Source organism: Triturus cristatus, chromosome 10, assembly GCF_964204655.1.
Source record: "Triturus cristatus chromosome 10, aTriCri1.1, whole genome shotgun sequence".
NCBI lineage: Eukaryota > Metazoa > Chordata > Amphibia > Caudata > Salamandridae > Triturus > Triturus cristatus.
This window is the reverse complement of record NC_140593.1, coordinates 240759985-240776905: the sequence shown is the minus strand read 5'-3', so window position 1 is coordinate 240776905 and position 16921 is coordinate 240759985. Positions and strand designations below refer to the sequence as shown.

General features: G+C 45.1%; 1 protein-coding gene across 3 annotated transcripts in view; it reads right to left on the bottom strand.

Annotated features, from left to right (window-relative positions):
- The window catches only part of MIOS (meiosis regulator for oocyte development), a 154496-nt gene that overhangs the window by 76127 nt on the left and 61448 nt on the right, over positions 1 to 16921 (bottom strand). For all 3 annotated transcript variants that reach the window (XM_085630881.1, XM_085630878.1, XM_085630880.1), the window contains exons 4-5: positions 16556 to 16813; positions 475 to 644 (exon numbers count right to left, since the gene is read on the bottom strand). In XM_085630881.1, coding sequence (XP_085487007.1) covers positions 475 to 644; positions 16556 to 16813 — 428 coding nt within the window. The remainder of the gene's footprint in view (positions 1 to 474; positions 645 to 16555; positions 16814 to 16921) is intronic.

The following is a 16921-nucleotide window of genomic DNA, read 5'->3' as shown; positions in this document are numbered from 1 at the left end:
CTCACTCAGACAAAAATATATACACACATACATTCTCGTCTTTGTTTTGAAGATCTTAAAACATGGTTATTTTACAAAATACTGTGTTTTAAGTACACCTCACAATCTGCACTCCTTTTACTTTCCACAGACCCATAAGCCCCCCTTATGCACTGCTTCTCATATAAAGATTGGCGTGATATGCCAGCGTTATTGTTGCATAGTCAGAGCTCCCCCCGTCTAACTGGCCAAGCTATACCCCTGATTACAGGAGACTATAATATTTAATATATTACATTATACTCTAAATAAGCAGCCAATATCAAAGAGCCATTGAACGCATCAGTAGTGGAAATGAGAGGAGAATGGATGTCCATCAGTAAGAAATAAATATGGGAAGGGGGAAGTAGAATAATAAAAATGGGAGACTAACATAACCGTAAAGAAACAAGGTACTGAAAAATGTTGATAAAATGCTAATTAAAATTGTCTTACCAGTACACCATCATACAAACCAGATTCACTGGTTAGGAAGGCAAACATTACGCACAGATAAGGGTTGTTCAACTGTAATCTGAGAGTGCTGCACATTTCTCTCCAAAGGGAATTCTTCTCATCTGTATAACCAGATAACGCCATTGCCACTACATTCAGGTTCAGATCTCCTGTATATAAAATAGAAAAACGTGCATATTAATTAGTTACTGATGTGAGTCAATGGCATGCTATGTTTGGAGTGCACCCTTGAATTGACTATGTTAAGAAAGAAGACCGCACTGATGGATCAGTTTGTTAGAAACCTGAAGGAATACATGGTCCATTAAACTGGGTTGTTTCTCGGTATGCATTCTGTTTTACCATTGATCTGAATGCTTAACTATCACTTTAGTCAACCACTAGCCATTAACTATTGACCATCCGTAGAACCAAGAACTGGCTAGCGGACATTTATCTGTAATTGGCATGTTCTCCAATGTTAAAGTTGCAAGCGAACTAACCTTTCAATCAATCAATCAATCAATCAATCAATCAATCAGTGAATTGTAAGCGCGCTACTCACCTGTGAGGGTCTCAAGGCGCTGAGGCGGGAGGGGGGGGGGGGGGTGGCGGGGGGGAGAGAACTGTTTAGCCAAAGAGCCAGGTCTTGAGGGCCTTCCTGAAAGGTGTTCAGGGAGGGGGCGCATCTGATGTCTGCCGGTAGCTCGTTCCAGGTCTTGGCTGCAATGAGAGAGAAGGATTTTCCACCTGCTCTGGCTCTGTGGATGCACAGGGTTTCGGCCAGTGTGAGGTTGGAAGTTCGGAGGTTTCTTCTGGGTACGTGGAAGTTGATTCTGTCGTTGAGGTATTTGGGTCCGTTGTTGTGTAGGCATTTGTAGGCGTGAGTGAGGAATTTGAAAGTGACTCTTTTCTCCACGGGGAGCCAGTGGAGACTTCGTAGGTGTTGGCTGATGTGTTCGTGTAGGAGGATGCCAAGTACGTGTCTGGAGGCGGTATTCTGTATTGTCTTGAGTTTGCGGAGTAGAGACTTGTTGATGCCGGTGAAGAATGCGTTTCCATAGTCCAGTCTGCTGGTGATGAGTGCATGGGTGACTGTCTTCCTTGACTCAGGGGGGGGGGGGGGGGGGGGGGGGGATCTACTTGAAGGTCATGCGGAGGGTGTTAAAGCAGCTGGAGGTGACGGCGTTGACCTTTCGGTTCATGGTGAGTGATGAGTCGAGTACAATGCCGAGGTTCTTGGTGTGGTCTGAAGGGGTAATTGGGCATCCGAGGGCGGTCGGCCACCAGGTGCTGTCCCATGCAGAAGGAGTGGTACAGAGGACGAGGACTTCTGTCTTCCCGGCGTTGAGCTTCAGGCAGCTGTTGGTCATCCAGATTGCGACGTCTTGCATTCCTTTCTGGAAGTTGAGTTTGGCAGTGGTGGGGACTTTGGTGAGGGAGAGGATGAGCTGGGTGTCGTCGGCGTAGGATACGATGTTGAGGCCGTGTTGTCGGACGATGGCTGCGAGGGGGGCCATGTAGATATTGAAGAGGGTGGGTCTCAGTGATGAACCCTGTGGGACTCCGCAGGTGATTTTCGTGGGGTCGGAGAGGAAGGGTGGGAGTCTGATCCTTTGGCTTCTTCTGGTGAGGAATGATCGGATCCAGTCCAGGGCTGTTCCTTGTATGCTTGCGTCGTGTAGTCTTGCGACTAGTGTGCGGTGGGAGACTGTGTCGAAGGCCGCTGATAGGTCGAGTAGGAAGAGGGCTGAGGAGTGGCCTTGGTCCAGGAGGGTGCACATGTCGTCTGTGGTGGCGAGTAAGGCTACTCTGTGCTGTGGTTGCTTCGGAATCCGGATTGGGACGGGTGGAGGACGGCGTTCTCTTCAATGAATCGTGTCAGTTTCCTGTTGACTGTTTTCTCCGCAACTTTGGCTGCGAAGGGGAGGAGCGAGAAGGGCCTATAGTTCTTGAGGTTGGTGGGGTCAGCTGTGGGCTTCTTGAGCAGGGGTCTGACTTCTGAGCGCTTCCAGTCGTTTGGGAAGGTGCCTGTTTTGAAGGTGGTGTTGATGGTGCGGTGTAGTTCGGGTGCCATGGCGGCCGCGGCTCTGTGGTAGATGTGAGGGGGGCAGGGGTCGGTGGGGGCCCCCCCGAGTGAGTGGATGCTGGTCGAGGCGGTGTCTTCGGCCGTGATCGGTGTCCAGTTGGAGAATGTAGGCTGGCTGGTGTTTCTGGGGGGCGTGGGGCCATCTGTGGCTCCTGGTGGATGGTCGATGAAGTTGTCGTAGAGGTTTTTGATCTTGAGGTGGAAATAGGTTCCAAGCTTGTTGCAGAGGTCTTGGGATGGGGTGATGTCTGTGGCTTCGCTGCATGGGTTGGTGACTTCTTGAATGACACTGAAAAGTTCCTTGGAGTTTGTGGAGTTGGCCCGGATTTTGTTGTGGATGAAGTTCCTCTTGGTGTTTCTGATTTGGTTGTGGTAGTTTGTAATGGCGTCCTTGTAGGTGGATGGTTTTCGGTTGTCTTGGTGTTTCTCCAGTCCTTGAACAGGCATCTGCAGGTGCATCTGGCTTCTTGGAGAGCGGTGGTGAACCAGGCGGCTTTCCTGGGGCATTGTCTGTCAGGGTTGCATAGCGGGGCAAGCTCGTCTGCACAGTTGGAGATCCAGATGTGGAGTTCTCTGGCTGTGTCATTTGCGTGGTTTGCATCGAGTGCCCAGGTGTGGTTGTCTCGGGTGAGAGTGGAGTTAAGTTGCTCGTCAGTAACCTTGCTCCAGTTCCTTTGTGGTAGGCGTGGGGCAGGCTTGGGTGCCTTGGGTTTGTTGATTGCGAAGTGTATGCAGTGGTGGAAGGGTCCATGGCGGCTGCGCTGTGTTGACAAAACTAGTAATTTTGTCAACCATTAGTCAATACCATTTTATCAGTTAGATGTAAATACAAAATACAATCAAAAAGCAAATATTTATTTTCAGTTCTGTTACGGAGACACATAATAAAATTAACATACCTTAATCCAGTTCCAGTAACTCACTCTTTAGTACAATTACTCAATTCTTTTTTACTCAAATCTGTTTATTACCTTTACCAACACTCTTGCACCCTTTGAAAAAGTATCAGTTGGCAACATAGATGTACACAGAGTGCGTAATGCAACCCAAGATTTTACATACTTGAACAGAGGCATATTAAAATAGTGAAGCCAGATCTACATAGCATGCATAATGTCCCTTGCATAGTGCCGAGAAGGAACATTCCCCCAAATAAAAATATAAGCACGAACGTCTATAGGAAGCGAAGGAGATAGAAGAGGAAAGCCCTGCCCACCATTTCCAAACGTATTCCCTTCAACACAGAAAAGAAATGATAATATACTCAATTTTAAGACGGCTTTACCATTACTGAGCACACCAAATTACGTCTTACTTAAGTAAAACAGGCTAAAATACCTTGGTGGAATGTTGACCCTTTATCAACAATTAATGATGCTCATAAGTTACCTTAGATTTACATAATTACTTTATCCTCTAAATGTAAGGCTATATGAGTAATCAATTAACATCACTCCTGTACCTCCAATCTCTGATCTTCTTCAAACATGAGCTCTGTTCATATATTCCTACTAGCAGTGGGAAGATCTGTACATCTTTTTATTTGTACTTTACCGTGCAAAGACTGGAGTTTGCTTTAGATGGAGAATATCTTTATCAACCAGCATATTGTTAGATTAGGAGGTCTAGGTTACCCTGTCACTTCTTTGCACATCAACTGTTTTCTTTTGGAGTGAGATTAATCTCTTTGTCAGCTTGGCTTGGTGGAGCAGGAAGATGATGTACCACTGGTGGGAAAGGAGTGAGGGTATGCTTCAATCGCTTCACTGTTTAGTGACCTCTCCTCTCATAAGCCATCAGCTGCCCTTATTTCTGCTCCAGGACTCAAGTGCATGTACTCCTCACCCAACCAGTTTGCCCAGACACAAACACTCCACCCAAGTAGTCATGAAGTAGATGAAAAAGAGAAAACCATGTGTGGCCATGACAAGATTGCTACGAGTCAGTGTACACTACACAAAGCATGGCATCAATTGGAGTCCATGGAACCTGCAAAGAGATGTTCACTCATCTGCAGAACAGAGACCAATGTAGAACAATGAAAGGGGCAAAAGCAGAGATCACCCACACGCCGGGCACAAGCCTTGACTGCCTAGAACCATGCAGAAAGGGCCAAATAAATCCAAGGAAAAAAATGGTACTCGAAGGGGCAAAGCTAATTGAGCGCAGAGATCCTTCTGCTGGTTGGAGGCATGACACACTGATGGAAGGGCATATCTAAACACAAATTTAGCCGCCTCTGTGTCAATGACAAAGACTAAAGTAGCAGACTACAAGGAAAAGAGTTGTGATGATTCTCCATCACCCCAAATGCATAAACAAATATAGAGCAAAAGACCATACCTGCAGCTTTCAGTGTCACCTTTACATCCACTCTCTCACTTCCAGAAACTCATGAACTGGTCGGCTCTGGAATTACAGTGGTTACTCCAGGGCCGGTTTGGGTTCCCAGTCCGGCCCTGCATGGGCACATAACCCAGGAACTAATACTGGTACATCAAGCCTCCCCTTTCAGACCTGCACCATCCCAACACGAGAGAGAGGAGAAATTAGGAAAGAGAGAGAGAGAGAGAGAGAGAGAGAGAGAGAGAAAGAGAAAGAGAGAGAAAGAGAGAAAGAAAGAAAGAGAAAGAAAGAGAGAGAGAAAGAAAGAAAGAGAGAGAAAGAGAGAGAGAAAGAAAGAGAGAGAGAGAGAGAAAGAGAGAAAGAGAGAGAAAGAGAGAGAAAGAGAGAGAAAGAGAGAGAAAGAGAGAGAAAGAGAGAGAAAGAGAGAGAAAGAGAGAGAAAGAGAGAGAAAGAGAGAGAGAGAGAAAGAGAGAGAAAGAGAGAGAAAGAGAGAAAGAGAGAGAGAGAGAAGAAATGAGGAAAGAGAGAGGAGGAGAGAGGAGAAGAGAGAAGAGAGGAGAGAGGGAGAGAGGGAGAATGAGAGAATTAAAACAAAAGTCATAGGCACCGAGATATTGGATGCAGCATCCGGCACAGCTACATAGCCACCTCCAAATTTGCGATCTGGTTATATGCATCTCCTGTCCATCCCTTCATTCAGGCTAAAACGCGCTGGGCGGACAAGGTTCGCCACCCTAGGCCCCAAATACTGGAAGTCCCGACCTCTGGAGATTAGATCCTGCACAGACCTCATGAGCTTTCGCAAACTACAAAAAACATGTGTATTTAAACAGGCATACTAGTAACACCTTAGTCTAACACCTTCAGAGCAGCGCCAAGAAACCAACCTGGTGTACGTGCGCTCTTCAAATAAAGTTTAACATAACATAACATTTAACAACAGGGAAGAGTAATTCAGAAGATTTTCTAGAGAGATATTAATTGAATTGAAAGGGAAAGACTATAAACATGAGAGCCGGCAAATTCAAGTATGGTGTGCTATAGGAGAAATTTACAGAGTTGATTAAACTTAATATATTAGTAAATATATGTTTATGTTAAATATTAATGATGTAAATTATTTTTATATATGTATTTTAAATGTAGAGCTAAATATTAAAATGCTACACCACTATTAACTTAATTTTAAATCTTTAATTTCAATATAATAAATTAAATAAAATTAATTTTTCCGGAATTGAAATTAAATAATGAATACCCACCTAAATTAAAAATATTTTACTATGCACTAATGAGTAAAAGTGCTGTATATAATTAAAAGTAATTTCATGATATTTTATAAAATATTACTGTTAAATTAATGTGTACATTCAAAAAAGGTTAAAATGTTTTATAATTAAATAATAAAAGGTTTTATTTTTAGATGCATTTTAACATGACATTATATTTGTAACTATTTTAAATTATTTCATTTAACAATATTTCCTATGGAGTTCTTTTTTAGGTCCCTACCTCCATTTTTTTTTATATGGGAGAGTGATGCAGTATTAGAGGTTGGCCATATGAAAGTGTACACCTTTGAGTAAATTTAAACTCTGTATTGGGAAAATCCTAAAGCAATAAATTTACTCAAAATTGTAAACTACACATGTAAATTACTCACAAGTGTAAGTTACCTTTGTGAACGGCCCCGCATAAACGACTGGGGTAATATTTAGATCAATTCGATTGTGGTCATTGAGGCTCTAAGATATTAACTGAAAATGTGTCACTCTGTTGATGTTATCATAAGACACCAAAACACAGGAAATGGTAGACTCAGGAGACCACTACAGTAAGTAGGAATACCCAGATATAGCAGTCTACACACAAGTGTTCATGACTGCATCATTTCACTTCAATTCCCAATTTTAGAAAACATCTTCCCTTTTCACATGATAGTGTTATATATAGATGGAGGAGCAAGCCCCCCATATGTCACCTAATTTTGTTAAAGATGATTCAGCATATAAAGTTGATGCTATACAAGCATTAAATTTACCCACTGAAAGTACCGGGAGATCCAGATAGATATATATTATGTTAAAAATTGCAAACATCATCCCCTCCAAGTTGAAATTACAACTTCTACAGGGAGGTCGATGATATTCAATAATAATCCAGATTTCATATTCCCAACAAATCATAGAGGTATACATTTTCAAAACAATCAAAGATTTGAAATCTAAAGTATAGCTTTTATAGTTCCAGCTGACCTGGCGTCAGCTATAGTGGCTTCCAGAAGTAGGGAAGGTGCAGTGTAACCAATGTTACCTCCATGTACACCAGAAATTGAATATCTAATGTTGAAACTATTCAAGTGCAGTCAATCAAATGACCAGATCATAGTACATGTCACTGTATGGGTAAATGTAACTCGAGCACTGTGTTAAATTTAATCTACGGGGATCATATTTCATCACTTTTACAAGTACAAAGTGGGCTGGCTGAATTACTCTTAAAGTGGGAACTGCATGACAAACTTCCAAGACAAATGCTCTATTCATGGGATGGCAGCCGTCTTCATCAGGAAATAAGTAAGCCAAATTTGGAACCTGGCAAATATTGGTATGCCCTGCATCCTTGAGTGACCTTATGGACCCTTGATCAATTTTTCTATTCTCAATTGGTGCAAAAGATTTATACTGTCTTTTTTGTTATTAAACATTTTTGGGGATAAAAATGAAGACACCTTTGTTAGACTAGTATCGGTGTCGTTAGATAATGTATGTCAATTGCAACATGGAGTGCATACTTGAGAAACTAAAATGGCTTGATTTCATTTTGTACTATTCAAGAGTTTATCCTCAATTTGTACAAACCGAGACATGTTTAAATATCAATGCATTTGGCTTAAATGGTCTCTTTTCCTAGTAAGAATTCTGAGAATAGAGGTAAGCATTTCAAGTGAATCATCCTGGGTTGTAAGCTTTTTAACTAAAGGTTTCACCATGGAAGCCAATGCATTTTAGATGACAATCATCATGGCCAATATAAAGAGGGGGGTAATAAATTACAGGTTGTGGTAAATTTGATTCTGGGGATTTTTTAGTTACTCTTCCATATTTGGAAGTACACTACTCATATAAGCCAGTCTGAGGCTTGAATTTGAATTAAACTGTACTTCCTGCGGTTTTGAGTCAGACATATTCTCAACACAATTCATCAGTTGATGTATTTGATTCATCTCATCCAGACACATTTGGGGTCAACCCCAAATCATATGGAAGAAGTTACCCTCTGCTTTCCTACGTCTGAAACAATACAGGGTTGGCGCCCTACCCATTGCTTGCAAGCTGCGTCTATCATAGTACACTCTACATAATATTTTAAATTTAACTAATCGGAGTTAGGCCTTTATTGCAACTTCCCGTGGGTGTATCAGGGCTGCCTCCCAATCAATGTCTTCAAGCGCTCCCACGTCTTCTTCCCACTTTCCCCGTAGATTACGCAGGTTATCAGGCATGTTGTTATTGAGAGTTTTATATGTTAGGGAAATCCCTTTCCTATCTCATTTGTCAGGCGCTGTCCTTCCAAGTGAGGCTTATTCTGGAATACCCTCTCCAGGAAGCCCCTCAGCCATCCATGTGTGTTGCATTGGTGTGTATTTTAGGAACTGGTTAGAACTCATCCCAAAATCTCGGTGGAGTGAAGAGAATGGTATGATGTCCCCCCCTCAAGGGGATCTCCTACCTTAGATATTCCAATCAGATCACATGCCTCAAATCCATGTAATGTTCGTATCTCAGGGAGCCACTCCCCCACCCACTGTGGGGTTTCTCTAGTGAGTTTCCTGTGCCACCCAATAGTTTTCCTGGCCTTGTTCCGTGCAGTTTCTGTAGCCTGTGTGGCCAGGAGGAGACATCCAATCCTCCCACGTCCCATATAAATAGAGGATACAAGATCTGTCTCCCTGACGAGCATGTTCAAGCCGAAAAGTGAAGTGATCCAAGGGTGTAAAAGGCCAGTCATAAATGTTGATAAGGTGTGCGGCCCAGTAGTAGGTCTGTATATCTGGCAGCGAAAGTCCGCCATTATATTGGTTATGGTGCTAAGTTTTTCAGAGCAATTCTAGGGTGCTTACTTTTCCACAGTAGAGTTCGCTATCACTGACAATCGGCTGGAAGGTCTTGGGTTCAATCTTATATTAAATATTCTGCAGGACAAAGTAATTTGGGCAGGGAGATCATTTTAAAACATGGTTGCCCTTCCCATCAGTGTGAGGGGCAACCGCCTCCATCTTTCGATGTCCTCTTGACAAGCTTGCACCACCCTCCCAAGGCTATGCGTGTAGCAAGTTTTCCTTTCCAGAGGGCAGCGAGAGTCAAGCAGCGCAGGTGTGAATGTATCTCCGGCCCGCGCTGTGGGAGGAAAAGCACAGACTTATCCCAATTGATGCTATAGCCCGAATAGCTCCTATATTCCTCAAAGAGTTGGAAGGGACAATAAAGGGTCAGTCAGATAAAGCAGGATATCATGTACGTAAATCAAGATCTTTTCTCCAATCTCGGGTTCTGCCTTAATCTTAAAGCCTCTGGTTCAATGGTGGATATGCACAGTACAGGCAAGGGACTCTGTAGTGACAGCGTAGAGAAGATGGGACAGAGGGCATCCCTGCCTGGTGCCTCTACTGATGGGGAACCGTGCTGACAACACCCCGTTAACTCGGACTATTGCTGTTGGGGCTTGATACAATAATTCGATCCATCTCATGTAGCGGGGACCAAAGCCAAATGTAAGAAGGGTACCATCAAGAAAAGGCCAGTGCACCACATCAAACGCCTTTTTAACGCCAAGTGCAAGATATGTGGATCTGAATGATACTTTATCTCTTTCGGCCAGTTGTGTGTTGTACGAAGACTATACTGGGTCGATCTCCCAGTCATGAAGCCTGATTGGTCCCTATGGATCAAATGTGTAATAATCTGTAGGAGTCTGGAGGCCAGTATAGTAGCCAGGATTTGGACTTCCATATGAAGTAAAGATATCGGACGATATGAGTCACAATGCTCTTAAGGCTTACCATTTTTGGGAATCACCACTATTTTCTGTCCGTTTAAGGTCGGGAGGAAGGATACCTCCGATTATCCGCTTTCTATAAATAAGTTCAATAGATGAGGACCCGGTAACCCAGAGTATCGTTTGTAGAATTCTGTGGGAATCCCATTAGGTCCCGGGGTTTTATTAGATTTAAGTTTAGCTATGGCAGCTTGGACCTCTGCTAGAGTAAGTTCAGCATTGAGAGCCTCATTGGTCTCATCATCCGAAACTGTGGTATTTATAGACTCCAGATAATGTTCAATGTGAGGCAATCTGTAGTGGTTGGACTTTGCAACAGCCCTCATAGTAGCAATCAAAAGCTTCAGCTATAACCTCGCCCATTACAACACAATCTCCGTTAGGGAACACTATACGATGTACCCGCTGAGCTTCTGTTTTCCGCCTATCCAGCCACGCAAGGAGTTTTCCAGACTTTTTCCCGGTGTCATATAAACAACATAAGGAGGCCACCATTTACGTTTTGGCTTCACCTTGTGCTAAAGTTCGATACTCATCTCTTAGGAGACTTAATGTGAGGGTGAGGGGAATCTGGGTCTTAGCCCAAGGTCTCCTCCAACCCCAGCAGTTTATTCTCGAACTCCTCCATGGAACCTATCATGTTTCTTTTCTTTCAGGTTCTGGGCACTACCCAGAAGGACGTTTCATAAGCTTCCCAGAGGACTATTTTAGATGTAAGGGATTACTCGTTTTCCTGAAAATTAATTCAGAGTCCACCTTCAGGCAGATTGCCACGTCCCGATCTTTCAAGTCCTACACATTTAGTTTCCAACCTGACCCTTCCCTACCCTTACGGCCCAGTTTCATGAGCAATGGGGAGTGGTCAGAAAGACCCAGAGCCAAATATTCCGCTTGGTTTACAATTCCAACCTTCCAAGCTGGAGCAAAGACATAGTACAAGCAGGAGAACACCTTATGAGCTCCAAAGTAATAGGAATATATCAGCTCATTAGGATGCGCTCTTCCAGAGGTCGGAAAGACTCAAAGAAGCCACATAGAGCGATAGAGGAGTGGGATGGATGGACAAACCTCGGGAGCTCATCCTATTCATTTCTGGTGTTACAGCATCATTAAAGTCCCCTCCCATGATGTGGAGCGGAGAATCTGCCTCCAATAATACATCCACTAACTTCTTTAATGGGGGGGGGGGGGGCTGTAGACGGCGAGGTACATAAACACTGATTAACGTAACATTTGTTCTGTCCCAAAGCCCTCATACACCCACCTACTTCCTGAGTGGGTCTGTCCATATTTTAGACACTTGTAAGTGTGGATCCTTCTTGATCAGGATAGCTACTCCCCTTGAACTGGAAGTGTATCCCGCATGGGCGAGTGCAACGTAGGAACCCCTCCCTAACAATTTACATTGAATTCCCTTAAGAGGAGTCTCCTGTAGGAGGATCACACCAGGTTGTATGGGTTTGATACACTGGGCCACTAGGTCCATCTTAATTTTGTCCCTGAGGCCATTAACATTCCAAGAAAGGACTGACAGATTCCTGGTTTCAAACAGTTTTGTACCCATCAGATCTTATTGCAATAACATAGGGAATTGCTGTCCAATTGCTAGTTCTCAATCGTAACGGTGTATGTTGCCTGTACTGGGGCCAAGCGCGGGATGATGCATTTGTGGGGTCTTTCCCCAAACTTTAACCTTGTAACCCCCCTGAACATGTCCCACCTCCCCCCTACCCCTAAGACCACCTGTGAGTGTAGAAACCCACAACATAACAATAACTGACTCAACAGGGATTTTAACCCCTTCAGTGCCCGCCCCTTTCCCCGCCCTGTGCCGGCCGTTTCATTAGCGGGCGGGGTTTGTGACGAGCTGGTCTCGTCATGGGCACAGCGCAACCGCGGCCCATGACGAGACCAGCTCGTCACGGGCATTGAAGAGGTTAAGAGGTTTGTAGCCTCTCTCCCCTACCCAACAATTCAGTCCCCAGTAACGCTATAAAAAAAAAATCACAGTAATTCACACACCCTCCGCTCGAAGGAACAGCTGTGAGTCTGAGGGCATGCGGTAAAGGCTTCAGGAACCACCTAAATTTACAACATTAAGTCTATGCCACCTTTTCAGTTGCCGGGATCATCTGCATCTTTGGCTAGTGGATGTGGGTCATCCATGTCTGAGGATTGCTCTAAGTGGGGCGGATAGTCTGACTGCTGAGTCCTCCAGCGGATTTGGACTTTTTGCATAGCAAAGGTGTACCTCCTTCAGTGTCGGAGGACAAACCCGGCCTCTGCTCCTGTCATTTAACCACCAGTGGGGTTCCACTACAGCTAGGGGTCTCCAACCAGTAGGTCGTGAGCTACTGTGGCTCTCCAGCTACCTCTGAGTAGCTCACCTGTGTGCAGCCCAGCTTATTAAATTAAAATGTTTTTGCTTGATTGAATTATTACATATATAACAACATTGAAATTATACAGCACTAATAATATTAGTAACTCTCAATGCATTTCATTGAACATAAGTAGCTCTCAGTACATAAAAGTTTGGAGAAGGCCCATCGGCTCGACCCCGCCTCCTTCTCCCATATCCACAGGTCTTAGGCCTCGCCCCTTCTGGATATGAAGTACTTCCGCCGTTATGTCCATTTTCGGTGTTCAGCCACGGAGGACGCTCCTCCAGCCAGGTACAAGCCTCCCCTGGGGAGTGAAAGTTAAAAGATTTTCCCTCAAATACAACCTTAAGCTTTGCGGGAAACAACAATTTGTATTTCAGGTGGAGGGCTCTCAATTTAATCTTAACAGAGTCAAAAGTACGCCACTGTCTTACACCTTTCATATCGGAACTCCCCCAGGTGACGGACCGCTCTTAGAATCATGTATCTATCCAGAAAATTACAAGAACGAGCTATCACTGGGCGGGGAGAAGCCCCTGGGGGCAGCTTGGGATTTAAGGCCCTGTGGGCTCATTCAATAACGAAACATGAGGAGAACTGTTCTAACAGGAGTAAGGCATGCAGCCAATCAGACAGAAAAGCCCCAATGTTGGAGCCCTCGACCCCCTCCGTAAAGCCCAAAAAGCACAGGTTATTTCTTCTAGCTCGGTTTTCCACGTGGTCCACTCTTCAATTGAGGTTTTCACCACAGCTCCAAGTTCCGAGACTTTCATCTGCAGTCTGAGATCCTGGTCTCTGTCGTTGTGACCCTCGACGACAGATTTCATACGTTTTAGCGCAAGAGACACATCTTAGGCTGTACCTCACCGATGTGTCCCTCAATGGCCTCCCGCGAGGACTGAATAGATAATAGCAGGGCTGCATTGTCCGGAATGGTTGGGTTATTTTATTCCGTCTCCACCAAGGGGGTCACCGCTTTAGTATAGCGGCCTAGTTTGCCTGGTCTTTGAGGCTTAGGATCTTCATCTTTAGTCAGGATGGCTTGCGCTGAAGATGCCACTTGCTGGGAACCAAGAGGCACGTTCAAGTCCAGTAGCAATTATAGGGACCTCTTGCGCCACCCTGGAGTCGTAGGCCTCCTCTACACCAACCCAATTGTTCAGTACAACAGCTGCAGAGTGAGGCCAGGGAGGTTCCAGGGTGCGCTTGCGCACTCTAAGTGACGCAGCACGAGCAACCCCCAGTGAGTCAGGAGGATCCAAAGTTAGATGCTTTCCCCCACTTTTAAGCCAGGAGAGCATATCTCAATTAACTGGAATCCACAAGTAACAGTTAGAGGGAAAGGATCTGTCAGAGGTCGAAGGAGAGCAGAATTTTGCCAGAAGGCCAAGGGTGATGTGGGAGTCACAGATTATGGTGAATGCATGGACTCAGATGAGGCGGTCTTAACTTGGGTCTATAGGACTGCACCAGCACTCCGAACATAGGGTAAAAGGGACCGCTTGCACTCACAAAAGACTCCTAATGTGTAGGGCAGTACGAGCAGCGCCTGTAGGAAGTCTAGATGATGTTGGGCATTCGGGTCTATAATCTATGATGGGCGATGGTTGTGGCTTTTCTACATGTAATGGAAATAGTCAAAGAGAAGCCAGACAAGTATGGCCCCTCCACTGCAGCGCCAGCCAGGGAGTACTGTCCAGAATTGCTCTCAGTATCATCTCTTAGCTTTCTGGAGCTCCACTGTTGGTCAGGGTTGAGGAGTGGCCCATCGGGCCGGAGAGTCATCGGTGAGAGGGAGCCCGGACCTATGGGACAGGTAACGGCCCAATCCACCCCTCAGGCACAGCTCCCCACTGCAGCAGCCCCACCAATGCAGCAGGAGGGCACCCCACACCGATTTGTGACAGAGGGGCAAGGGTAGGGGCCGGCCCGTCCTCCCCTCCTAATATGCCACTATCCACTGGCACTACCCTGATGCTGGTGACCCAACCAGCTCTTTTCCTCTGCACTCAAGGGGTGTCCCCAGACTCACGAGCTGGGACGTCACGCCTCCTCCAGGATGCAAGCACCTGTTGTGGCGAGCTGGTGCCTCCTCCACTCCGGGGCAGCGCTACAGCAGCTGCGCAATCCCAGGGGGCCCCCTCCTCTGCCAACAAGGCAGAAGCTGCGGCAGAGCCACAGCCGAACGGAAGGCCAGCAACGACCAGTCTGTGCTGTGCCAGGCACAAGGACCACGTTTGGAGACCCACACAGTCTGCAGCAGTGAGGGCAACCCAACCCCTACCCCAGCAGGGGTCAGGATGTGTGACAGCAGGCGGTGGGGATCGTAGAGGTGGTCTGCCTTGCACAACAGCCACCCTGGGCTCCTCCAGTGCTCCGCAGCAGAGGCAGCAACCGCTGAACGTTGTCTCTCTTCCAGTCCGCGCGGCCCGTCCAGCCTTGCACCAGTCTATGGGGCACCATGATAGTCGGGGGACTTCAGCTCCGAGGCGACTCCCCCTTCCCTATTGCGCAGGTTCAGGGATCTGGAATTGGCGGCCAGTGGTATAGAGGGTAAATGCAGGATAAACGGGGTTTCAATGTGAATCTCTGTTACAGAGCATCAGCCATGCAGGCCTCTCAAGCCACGCCCAGTTTTAAATTAATTGTTAATATATTAACTATGCTTTTTTTTACTGTGTACTTGTATGGTTTTCCTTGAGGAATCAGAATAACGAATAATGACTGAATAAATTCTGAATGACATCCAGTCCGAGGCAGAAGACCAACATAGAAAAAGGTTGATCATTTTCAACAATTGAAACACTGGTCCAAATTAGGGCACATTATTAGTCTCAGGACATTACAGGATACCGATATGGAGGAAAAGCACAGCAAATATGCTTGGTGTGCATAAAAAGTAGGTTTTCTGGTCTTAAAGGAGAAAACGTAATTATGAGAACGACAGATAATGTAAAGATTTGAAAATGTGTTGGTCAAGTTGTTTGAGAAGTGCAAAAATATTAAAGTTGGAAGAATTTGCGAAGCTGAAATGCTTACAAATTAGGCTGTGGATGCTGTAAACATTAAACAGTAAGGTTGCTACTAGGGATCGGTCTGACTCAGCGATTCATCAGACCATGATAGGGTTAATCTAATCATGTATAAATTGCAGAGTCCATCAAAAATGGAGAGACAACTCTGGGTAACGGTTCTTGAAAAAGAAGGCATGGCAGAGGCTTTGACAAAAGCCCACATGGTATACTGCATCAGATGACGCTACAATCACATGTAATCAACATCAGAGTCAAGAAAACTAGGCAACATGTTCACAGAAACCACTGATACCTGTTGGAGGGGATGTGGAGCACAGAGGGAGTCTATATTTCTTTTTTGGTGGGAATGTCTTCAATTCAATTCAATTCAATCCACCTAAAAATGGCATGCATCACTCACAAAGCGCTTCACCACAATACTCCCCAGGACCTATCCCAAAAACTGACCTTATCCGGAGGAATCAGACATTCAAGGAGTGCTGATAATTTACCCTCATGCTTTAGAAAGAAAAAAACCTCGGACAGAGCATTCTCTGGAGCAGCACCAAGAATATGGAACTCGCTTCCTCCCTACATCAGAAAAATCCCCTCTACTCTTCTATTCAAAAAAGAAGCAAAATCTTTCCTTATGTGTAAATTCCTCCTGTAAAGGATCTCTCGGACCTTTCCAGATATACACCCTAAAAACTTGCTCCTGTTGTCCTCCGACAGACACCTTCGCTGCTCCCGACCCTTTTGCTTAAAGTTGATTTTATGTTATGCTATTCTTCTTTGCAAATTGTTTTTATTCGTATGGTGTTTACAGTGTAAAGCGCTCCGATACCCTTCCCTGGGTCTGGTCCGTGCTATAGAAAACTCTAAAATAAAAATTGAGCACTTAATAGAACGAGGTGCTGGAAGAGTTTTAAAAAGTACTAAGGTTTCCAATCCAATGTCAACCCGAGAGGACTTCGTTTTGGTGAACATGTAATAAATACATTAATGTAAGACTATAATGGTAAGATAACTCTCTCAACACTCATTGACAGCAAATATGGCAATGATGCCACGCTGCAATGGAATGGGAGCACAATTGCAAAAAGAAAAACAAAACGTTAGTGCATTTTTTCCATCATAGTACACTACAGGAGAACTCCATATCATCAGTAAAGCTGTGAGCCGGCACATACCTTTCCCTGACGAAGCACCTTTATTTAGGATCTGGATAGCTCGCCTGATGTCCAAATTGAAAAGTGCCACTGCAGCTGCTCGCTCCCATTCACCGTCCAGCTCCAAAGAGTTCAGGAATGGTCCCACGTCAACCTCGGTCCCCTTCTTTATCCAGCCGCAGAGCTGAAGCGCCAAGCTTCGCTCGTCACTACGATACCGAATGACATCGGCCTGCTTTTCAGACCCACTCCAGCTGTGCCTGTAGTTTTCAGTTGTTCCTGTTGAAAGGAAGAAGATCTGGTGTGCATTGTGTGTGTAAGTTGTAAAGTATTATGAGGAGAAACAAGTGCTAATATTTGTTAACCCCCGTGACCATTCTTTATATG